This window comes from Dioscorea cayenensis, chromosome 2 (genome assembly GCF_009730915.1).
Source record: "Dioscorea cayenensis subsp. rotundata cultivar TDr96_F1 chromosome 2, TDr96_F1_v2_PseudoChromosome.rev07_lg8_w22 25.fasta, whole genome shotgun sequence".
Taxonomy (NCBI): Eukaryota; Viridiplantae; Streptophyta; class Magnoliopsida; order Dioscoreales; family Dioscoreaceae; genus Dioscorea; species Dioscorea cayenensis.
The window spans coordinates 15,617,378-15,628,295 of NC_052472.1; the positions used below are offsets into that span (position 1 = coordinate 15,617,378).

Sequence of the window (10,918 nt, forward strand, 5' to 3'; positions counted from 1 at the left end):
TGCAAAGAAAATATTGAAGTTAGGCCTAGAAGAAATGAATCCTCCTCTGCAAGACTGAGAAGATTGGTTCCAGCTCGCTGCAGAGAAAAAGAAATGCCCATGAAGAAAATTCCTGCAAGAGGGTTTTCCAGCAAGATTAATGCATAAAGCTTGATTAACAGCCCTGCGAGCAATGATGAAGTAGTTAGGAGATATGCCGCGAATGACAACATCACATCTAGCCTTCCAAATGTACCAAGCACCAAGGGCAATAATGGCTTTAGTCTTTGCAGAGTAATGAGAATGAGTTAACCAAACACCTGAGCAAAAACCATCTGGGAACTGAATGTGTTTACATATGAGAGTAGAGATAAAATTCCAAATACGTTGAGATTTATTACAATGATTGAACATATGCTCAGACGTCTCATAATCAAGATTACAAAACATGCACATTCGTCTAGGACCAAGATTAATGGCATAAAGAAACTCAGCAGTAGAAATTCTGCCATGAAATACCATCCAGATAAAATGTTTAACGCGAGGAATAATTTTGAGAGACCAGATTTTCTTCCAACCCACCCAGGGGGAGGAAGCAAAACAACCACGATTTAAAACATGATAAACGTTGGAAGCAATTTTAGCAGAAAAGGTTTTATGAGCCCAAACCCAAACATTAGTGGAATCAGAAATAATCTGGCCAAGGCTGGGAAGAATATCGCTAGCATGAGATCCAAAAAGTAAAGAAAGATGATGAAAATCCCAGCTGCCATTACAGCATAAATCAGAGCAAGTAAGAAAAATAAGATCAAGATCCATGTTAAGAAACGTAGGTTTAAGAGCTAAAGGAATCTCCGAACACCAGGGATCATGAACAAAAGAAGTAATTGAAGGATTAATAGCCCTGATTTAACAAAAAGGTTTAAGAGCAGTTGCCATGTGACAAAGGCCCTTAAAGAACGAAGAACAATTTCGAGGAAAAGAGTCACGCCAAAAGTTGATCAACCCATATTTATGATGCACAATATTAACCAAGATGGAATCCGTGGAGTTAAGGTAACTAAAAACATGCTTAGCCTTGAGAGAGTGAGTAGCAACATTAAGGTTCCGGATAGCAAGCCCCCCTCAGTTTTGTCCTCAATTAACCGACTCTAAGAAACCGCATGGATGCCCTTTCCATTGCCACCTTTGTGCCAAAAGAAATTCCTAACAATCTTGGATATCTCATGAAGAACATATTGAAAAACAGGAAAGACCGAGAGGTAATATACTGGAATAGCAAGAATGGAAGCATTAATAAGAGTAGATTTAGCTGCTAAAGAAAGGTTAGAATGCTTCCATCTGGAGCAAGTACGGGAAATTTTATCCACCATAGGTTTGAAATGAGAAGCCTTAAGTCTTTTAGGAGAAATGAGAATGCCTAGATAGGTTAGAGGGAAAGAAGCAACGGGAAAGTTGAGAATGGAAGAAATACTTCTCGCCACTCTAGAATTGAACCAAGAAGGAAAATATATTACAGATTTGCTAACATTGGCCTTTTGCCCAGTAAGAAGAGCATAAATCTGCAGACAAAAATTGATGTTTCTAGCAACTAAACGAGAAGCCCTAGTAATAATAAGAAGGTCGTCAGCATACATAAGGTGGTTAAAATTGTATGAAAGATTAGCATCAAAACTTGGAATCAAACCCATATGAAGAGCCTTGTTCAAAATAGAAGAGAGAATTTGAGACACTAAGATAAACAGGTAAGAAGAGATATGATCTCCTTGGCGAACACCACGGGAGGAAGAAAACCAATTCAAAGGAGAACCATTAATAAGAAGAGAAAAAGAACTAGATCTCAAGCAAGTGTCAATCCAAGATATCCAAATGTTGGGAAACTTCATCTTAGCTAAGGTGGCAAGAATTGCACTCCAATTAAGCAAATCATAGGCTTTTTCAATATCTATTTTAGTCAACATCCTAGGGGGGTTCTTATTATCATTCTCCAAAGTATGCACTATCTCATGTAAGGCAATGATATTATCAAAAGAGCATCTACCCGAAACAAAGCCAACTTGCTCATGACTAATGAGTTTAGGGAGGACACTCTTAAGCCGATTAGCAAGAATTTTAGTCACAATTTTGAAGCAAACATTACATAAAGAAATAGGGCGATAGTCAGAGACAAACCTGGGATGATCCTTTTTAGGGATGAGAGTGATATAGGTTCTGCCCCTAGAAGGTGGCAACACAGAGTTATAAAAAATAATAGGAAATGGCCTCAAAGAGACTATCCCCAATATCTGGCCAGGAGAAATGATAGAATTCAGCATTGAAACCATCAGGGCCAGGAGCCTTACCAGAGGGGAGGTCTTGCAAGGAAGCAAAAACTTCATCCTTAGTAACCGCCGGGTAAGGGCAGAAGCCTCATGCTCAGAAAGAGAAGGGAGATCATCAGGCAGGGCATTAAAGATATCAGTAAAAGTAATTTCAGAAGAATCAGACCACAAATTAGAATAAAAATTAACGAACATACTCTCAATGTCTGAGTGTTCAGATACCACATTACCAGAGTTGTCGCAGACCTGAGAGATAGTGTTAAAATGAGTGTGGATAGGAACTGAATTATGAAAGAATGTGGTGTTATGATCCCCGTCCTTAAGCCAAAGCAAGTGAGCACGCTGAGCCCACCTCAAAGAGTTATGATGCTGTAAAATGGAAAACCAGTTATAGCACTCCATCAGACGATCAATACTCACTGAATCCAAAGAGTCCCTTAGCTCCAAGGAGCAAATAGATTCTTCGGTTTCCTTCATATCAGCATCCAACGAGGTTAAACCAGAGGCCCTCCACAACAAGATATTAGACCGAGTACGAGAGAGAAGGTGAGTAAAGGAATGTAAAGGATTACCATGAGGGGAAACAAACCAGGCCTCCCAAACAGCATCATGACAACCCAGATAATCCAACCAAAAATTATAGAAGCGAAATAAAAACTTACGACGCTGATGGATAAAAAAGACCGAAAGAAGGAGAGGGGCATGATCAGAGATTGTACAAGTAAGATGAAAAAGAGAAACCGAAGAAAATTTATAAAGCCAAGCTAAGTTAGCCAAACCACGATCCAACCTGGCCCAGCGCCTGAAAAGACCAGCTTGATTGTTGCACCAGGTGAACCTACAACCAGAAAAGTTCAAATCCAGAAGATTATTACTGTCAATGAAATTAGAGAAAGCATGAGCCTTGCGCGAGTAATAACTAAAAGAACCCCCACGATGTTCACTGGGACTAGCAATGGTGTTAAGATCGCCGATAATGAGCCAAGGGAGGTTCACGGCAGTGATTTTGGAGAGTTCGGTCCAGAGGGCGCATTGAGAAACAAATCTGTTAGAATTATAAATCACAGAAAGAAACCAACTGGAATTAAAAGAAGGAGAAATAACAAGGTGCAACGCCCTGCGAGAGACCGCAATAGGAGTCACAAGACCAAGATGCTTTTTCCAGATAATGAATATCCCACCAGAGAGACCGTCAGCTAGGAGGGCAGCCCAATTCCACTTTTTAGCAAATTTACCACAAAAGCGATCGACGCGGACACCATTAGCATGAGGTTCAACCAGACAGAAGATCGACGGGTGGTGAGATCTGATCAAGGAAAAGATCCGATCAACAGTCTGCTTGGAAGAAAGGCCCCTACAATTCCAACAAATAATTTTAGCTTCCTTCATTAAAACAAATACATAAATGAGAAAGAATACAGGAAAGAGGACTTCCATAAGAGTGATAAAGAAAGGACCAGATGACCAAAGGGCCAAGGGTTAAGAGCTAGGCTCGCCAACCTCCAGTCTTCCCTTCTTCAGGGATGAACCAGAGACCTGCGATCCTTTACGAATTAGGGTTTCTTTGCGGGATTCATTTTGATACTGCATGAGGGTCATAGCATCATCCAGTCTGTTATCGTCAGACATGACATCACCAGACTCTCCAGAATCATCATCCTCACCAATTTCGCTCCCTTCCGAGAGATCCTCACTCAGGATGGATAGGATGTTATCCACGGCCATGGAGTGGTGGTTCTCAGAAGGAGAGTGAAGAGAGGGAGAAAATAAGACTAAAGAACGGATAATGGGAGGGAGAGACTCGAGACGAGAGCTGGAAGGGTTACGAATAGGGGAATCGAGGACAACTGGCGGGCTAGAGCATAAAGCTTGTGTGTGAATGGGAGAGGAATTTGGGACTTGATCCACATTCAAAGCAGTAGTGATGTTGTCAGAAAAAGTGGGCGGGGTACTATCTCGAGGGACGATGTATTGTTTCTAGGGGGTGAGGATCCAGAAATCGCAACGGGCGGAGACAGATGAACCGTCGGGTCCTCCATCGAGATTTGATCAGTATTATAATCGAAAAACGCGAGGCTCGAGGAGCAGCAGACCCACCACGTCACGACTCTTCATGCCAATCCTTGTGCCTCGGGACGGGACACCACTAGGAACAGGGGGGAGCGTTCTCCTCGGTTGCCACACCGACGGAGACCGGAGTAGAGCGAGAATTACCATCCCGGCCCTGGGCACGGCCACACAGGCGGGAGACAAGCATCCAAGAACCGAAATCAGAGTCAGAAGAGTTGTACTGTCCCGGTGGATTATCAGGCGGGAAATCCGTGTCCATACCCTCACTACCAGTAGCCTCGGTACGGATCGATCCTACTGCCGACCTTCGAGAAGCTTGAGGGAATGGAGATGACCGACCATCCCCAGCAGCTAAAACATGAGAGCAGGACCTGGATCCATGTCCGATAACACCACAAGTATAACAAAAGGTATGCAATTTCTCATAAAGAACAACCACAAAGACTCAATGAGAGTCATCACCAACCCAGAAGCCACGACAGAACGGCTTGGAAAGATCGATTTCAATACAAACTCGAGCAAACCTGGATCTAGATAGGGAAGCAGTAAGACTATCAACTTTCAAGAGGTTGCCCAGATGAGCAGTAACAGTTTCAAGCATTTCACCATCCCACATTTCAATAGGTAAATTGTGAAGCTGCACCCAGATCGCAGCAGTAGTGAGTTTAGCAAAGGTAGGTTCAAATAAAGGTTGCCAGGGAGCGAGTTGGAGAGTAGGCCCCCCAAGGGACCAGGGGCCTTCAGTGAGTAGATATTTCATGGCATCGTGAGAGGCACAACGAATCAACATGAAACCATTAGGTAAATCAGAGAGTTGCAGTTCACCAACAGCCGACCATTTGTCTATCAAAGCCTTCTTCACTTGGTCAAACGGAGGGGGCTTACCAAAGAATTTGCCGAATAAAGCATTCTGGAATTTCATTTGAACTCGAGAAAGGGATTCTCCATCAAGTTTGAAAAACGTAGAAGAAGAGTTCTTGAGTTTCTCTAACAATTGAGGGTTATGAAGGGGGAAGGATCAGGGACACGAGAATGGGAGGAGGTGACGTGAGCCCAAGATTGCGGAGGAGGATGGGGAGAAGAAGCCTGGGGAGTTTGTCCCCCGCTTGCCATGGCAAGGGGGGAAGAGCTGAACTGAGGAAGGCAAGCCACGGGGGGAGAGAGTTGTCAGAGCCAGAGCAAAAGGATCGGCTGTTGTTGTTTGTGCAAATGATACTTGCATTGGGACAACACATTTGCTTTCGGAAATCTTTTACTAGAGCTAATCAGTGGAAAGCCCTTCATATTGCAGAGATAGAGGATGGCCATTGGGTTGGGTGATAAATCTTTAATATATGATGGACATCTAAAATTGATTGCTAAAAATGTTGATTACTGACAGAAATAATTCTTCATTTACTTATTGATCTTTAGTTTTTATGTGGCATTATTAAGAAGGCAATATGTTGGCACTATCATCGGAAGATAACCGATGTTGTTGCAGGCGATGGAGCGTCTGAAAAAACAAAAGAAGATGAGCTAAATAGTAGACCCTCATTTGAAAAATGTCAAGCCTGATGATCACTATGTAGTATGCAGTAGAATTTGTCTTTGCATTGAACTTGAAGCATCTGAGAGAGAGGCCTTCCACGTAAATAATTACTGAAATGTTGGAGGATGGAATTAAGACCTCACTAGCTACTCTTTACAAAGATTCTCATCTGGCATGGGCTGAACTGGCCTTAACATCATAATAGGTACTTTTTTTTCTTTCCCAAGAGCAAATGCAAGGTATACACACTAGTTAGCTTATTCCTTAGCTTGTGCTTTGTTTTGTATTTGGTGATTCATTTTCTGGGAAGCAAGTTCATGACCATGTGATATATATTAAGAGATTTCTTGTTCTGTTTTACTATACTAATACAGTAATGATCAGTAAGCACTGTGATCATCTTGATTTTTATAAAAAAGCAACAAAGGGGCATTACCTAGTTCACATCATTCTCATTCTTATTATTGCAAGATCATTTGACTTTCACCCCAAACTGAGGAATGAGCTCGAGCGTGAGATAACCATGATGCACAGATAATTTAAAACTACCCCATTGGTGTGCAAGGCCTATTCAAATCAATGCCGCATTCCTCTAGATATTAATTATAAAATAGTTTCAATCGTAATATATAACAACAATAATTAATTTACACAAATAAAATGGACTTTTCTTCAAAAGTGTATTATATGATATCTCCAAATGCCCAATTAAAACTAATGTATTCAATAGATCTTTTCATAATAGCTCATAATTTTCAATTTACTTATACTAGACAAGTTTGCAGAGTTTTCATGGCTTTCAAATACATCAAGTAGGAGCACTCATAAAAACAAGGCAGTATTTGACAACCGACGGCATGCCCATAGAGTGTGAACTACCTAACATTGCAAGAACTCAAAACACATTTGCAGTATAATACCAACCACAGGAAGTAATGCTCCAATATCAATAAACAACTTTCATATCCTCATAAAACATAGCAAAATGTTATATCTTAAAATAACAACACATAATGATGTTCTACACTTATGATTTCAAACTCAGTAATAATTCAAATAACAAACTCATGGTTCAAATACAGAATGAACAAGGACTTATAACAAGAGCAACATAATATACTGACATCACTTTATTGATATACACTACTTAGGCCACCTGCCATGTTACTTGGACCTGAAAATTGAGAACAAATTCATAACCTTGACAACCCAATGAGCAATCAAATAAAAAAAATTTTGAACCATGTAAAATTTTAATATAATATACGCACAAGCAATCTTAATCGAAATATATTTCCAAAAGAGATGAAAGCATAAATATATTGGTCAATGGTGATAAGCATAAATATATTGGATTTTATGAATTAGGACTAATGCTTTCTTTTACTTTGATTGAATTAAGAAATTCAGATAGGTAGGCAAATGAAAGACAACCCTTACTGGAAAAAAAAAAAAATCTTGTTCCTCCTTCCCTCTTTAACTAAACAAAACTTGTGGAAATTAGCTAGCACAACTAAGTAAATCATTTTATAAAGCTTGGAATATAACTGTTATAGTCTCCAAAAATGGTTTTATGGTGTGTGCGATGGATACTAATAAAGGTAACAGTACTATAACATTAATTTGATATACTGAGTGTCATAAAATCAGCTCATACTACGCTATATAAATACATCTCTACAATAGATAAAGTAAAATCTCAGGCCTAACCTTAGTTCCTTCTTGAGAAAGTTGACTTCAGCCTCCGAGAGTGCACAACCATCTTCACATATATCCAATCAGGCACTTTGTCAATGGATCGGAAATAAGCATTTCTTATGGTTTGCTTGATGATAATGGTACCGATGATCATCCAGAAGCCAGCTATGAATCCCATTGCAAGACCTATGTAAAGCCATAACATCTCTGTCCAATCTCCGTTTCCTTCTTCCTCATTTGCGACTTGGGAATAATGTGTCCCATTAGCACAATTCTGAAGAGGTGATCCACAGAGACCATGATTCCAATTATAGGCTGACGGATCGAAAGACTGAAGTTGTGTGCTTGATGGAATTTTTCCTGACAAACTGTTGTGCGACAGATTCAAATGACCCAAGAAGTTCAAAGTAGAAATGCTCGAAGGAATTGTACCAGATAAATTATTTGTTGAGAGATCAAGTGATTCAATTTGCTTCATGTCACCGATGCTTTCTGGTATTTTCCCAATGAGATGATTGCCGGAAAGATTCAAGAAGTGCAACCCATGTAGTTTGGTCAGTTCTTCAGGCAACTCACAGGAAAGTTTATTGTTTGATAAGTCCATGCTTGTGACTAGTGATTCTGAGTATGCAAAGCTATTGTCAAATCCAAAAATATGGTTAGCAACACTCAAAACAGAGAACAAAGACCACCATTGATTGTGGTATGTGGCTACCATGGCTTTGAAATCACCAAAAGAATGAATGCAACCTGATAGGTTGTTGTGTGCTAGGTCCAGAATCTGAAGAGAGGAAAGTTTTCATAATTGCTCTAGAATGATGCCATGGAATAAATTTGATCTCAAGCAAAGCACAATTAAAGATGAAAGGTCTTCTCCTATCCATATTGGTATGCTACCTGAGAGTTTGTTCTCACTAATGTCAAGAGTGACCAACTTTTTGGCCATTTTCAAGGACAAGGGGAGATCTCCAGAGAAGTCATTGTTCCTCAAATGTAAGGATCGGAGATTGGTCAAGGACACAAGGCCATTAGGAATTTTACCAATGAAATTATTGTCAGATAAATTAATAATTTTCAATGCTGATGTTGAATTCCAGCAATTGGGAAGTCCTCCATACATATCATTATTAGATATATCAAGCAATTCCAAGGTAGTAAGGTTACAGAAGAACAATGGAATACTGCCATTGATATGATTATTAGATACAGAGAAAATTTGAATAAAAGTAGCATTAGCAAAGTAAGAAGGAATAGACCCAGAGAATGAGTTGTTGTTGAGATAGATAACACGTAAACTGACTGGATCAAGCTCAGGTAATGGGCCTTCAAATCTGTTTGAACTCAAATCTATGATAGAGATAGTGTAATTTTTCATAGAAGTTGGTGGCCTCCCCTCCAAATTATTATTTGATAGATTGAGAAAATAGCTATAAAAGGGAATTAGATATCCAAACCATGCAGGGAGTTTGCCTGAAATTCCAGCATCTGATAGGCAAAGGTGACTCAAATATGTCTGAGTTTTTATCCAAGTGGGAAAAACAGGGCCTACTTTGACAGAACACATTCTGATGAGCCAACAATCAAAAGGAGGCTTCCAATTCTCACTTACATTCAATTGCAATGAGTTGTAGGACAAGTCCAAATATCTCAAATTTATAAGATTAGAAAAATGAGATTCAGTTAAGACACCCATCAAAGAATTTGAAGAGAGATTCAGTTGATTCAGTTTAGATAATCTGCCTATGTTCTCTGGAATTGTTCCATTCAGCATGTTGTTTCCCAGATTCAATGTACTTAGACCGTCCCTGCATTTAGACAATCCATCAACAAGGCCATCAATGCCTCCACTGATCATATTGCTTGTTAAATCCAAGACCTGTAACTTGCATAAGGTCCCCATGAATTTTGGCAATGTTCCGTTGATGTTGTTGTTGGATAAATCAAGCCCCAACAAACTAGGAAGCTTTCTTACATATTCTGGTAATCCCCCTGTGATGCCATTGCCCTGCATGTTCAAGTGCTGCAATTGGCTAAGATTTCCAAAGCTCTCTGGTAACTTTCCACTTATTGCATTTTGAGGCAAATCTAGATCTTGAAGGTGAACAAGATTTCCTATAGTTTCAGGCAATTTGCCGCTGAGATTGTTAACAGCCCATCAAAATGCTGCAAAAGTGTGAGATTACCAAAGGATTCCGGAATCGGTCCACTGATCATATTCCAGTACAAATCCAAATATTGCAGGTTTCTCAGGTCCCCAATGCTTGCAGGCATCAATCCCTGAATTTGGTTATTGGACAAATAAAACTCCACCAACTTCTGCAGCCTCCCGATGCTCTCTGGCAACTTTCCAATCTTATTATTAGACAAATCAAAGTACACTAAACTTGTAAGATTGCTCAGAGATTCCGGAATGCTTCCAATGAATTTATTTAGTGACAAATCTAGTTTCTCCAAGATACCAAGATTTCCCAAGGACTCTGGAATAACTCCATTAAAAGAGTTACCAGACAAGCTGAAGACTCTCAAACGACTCAAGTTACCAACTGTGACTGGTAACTTGCCATACAAAGCACAACTTGAAAGATCAAGATAAACAAGGCTAGTGAGATTGAACAACCATTGAGGTAGAGTGATGTTCAGGCCATAATTGTGAGAGAGATCAAGCACACGAAGAGATGTGAAGTTGAGATAATGAGGCAGATCAGTAGTAGCATAAATGCCACCACCTTGAAGTTCAGCATTAGAAAGTTTCAACACACGTAGTGAGGGGAGCACACTGTTAATGTCATGAAGCCAACCATGCACTTTGGAAAGGTTCCCTCCACTCAAGTCAAGATGATGCAAAGAAGTCATTCCAGAGAGCCAGTGGAGGTCATTGGGTTTGTAGATTATCATTTGAGCTAAGATCAAGATAGCACAAGCATGATAGGTTTCCAAAAGGTATGAGGAATGGCACCACTGAATCCGGCATCGGAAGATTAAGGTATTCAAGGTTGGCAAAAAGAGCCAATGAAGCCTGGGATGGGGAGTCATCGAAGTTGTTCATGCTCAAATCCAAGTGCTTTAAATGATGAAGCTGAATGAGAGAAGAGTTCAACTTACTTGGTGGCATGTCAAAGTTAAAATAGACATTAGAAGGGTGTTGTCGGAGATCAAGCTTGATGACATGGCGGGATTCATGGTTGCAGCTCACGCCTTGCCATTTGCAACAGTCATGGCCAGTCCAAGTAGAGAACAAGCTTTGGTCGTCGCCATGATTAATGCCTGCTTTGATGCTGAGAAGGGCTATCCTTTCAGTTTCAACGCAGGTTGTACCATG

General features: G+C 40.2%; 2 protein-coding genes across 2 annotated transcripts; both read right to left on the reverse strand.

Annotated features, from left to right (window-relative positions):
- Positions 1–1,130: 1,130 nt before the first annotated feature.
- LOC120273104 lies at positions 1,131–4,025 on the reverse strand. The gene is made up of 2 exons (XM_039279757.1): positions 3,801–4,025; positions 1,131–3,635 (listed from the first exon to the last, which is right to left on the reverse strand). Exons 1-2 carry the CDS (start codon positions 4,023–4,025, stop codon positions 1,131–1,133), a joined length of 2,730 nt encoding a protein of 909 aa, XP_039135691.1.
- A 4,373-nt stretch (positions 4,026–8,398) lies between these two features.
- On the reverse strand, positions 8,399–10,494 carry LOC120273111 (receptor-like protein EIX2). The gene is made up of 2 exons (XM_039279762.1): positions 9,783–10,494; positions 8,399–9,711 (listed from the first exon to the last, which is right to left on the reverse strand). Exons 1-2 carry the CDS (start codon positions 10,492–10,494, stop codon positions 8,399–8,401), a joined length of 2,025 nt encoding a protein of 674 aa, XP_039135696.1.
- Positions 10,495–10,918: the final 424 nt, after the last annotated feature.

Coding starts and splice junctions, on each gene's coding strand:
- LOC120273104 (XM_039279757.1), bottom strand. CDS start 4,025: ATGGCCGTGGATAACATCCTATCCATCCTGAGTGAGGATCTCTCGGAA. Junction 3,636..3,800: donor TGAAGAAGGGAAGACTGGAG/GTTGGCGAGCCT, acceptor TCTTCCAAGCAG/ACTGTTGATCGGATCTTTTC.
- LOC120273111 (XM_039279762.1), bottom strand. CDS start 10,494: ATGATAATCTACAAACCCAATGACCTCCACTGGCTCTCTGGAATGACT. Junction 9,712..9,782: donor ACCGATTCCGGAATCCTTTG/GTAATCTCACAC, acceptor CTGAAACTATAG/GAAATCTTGTTCACCTTCAA.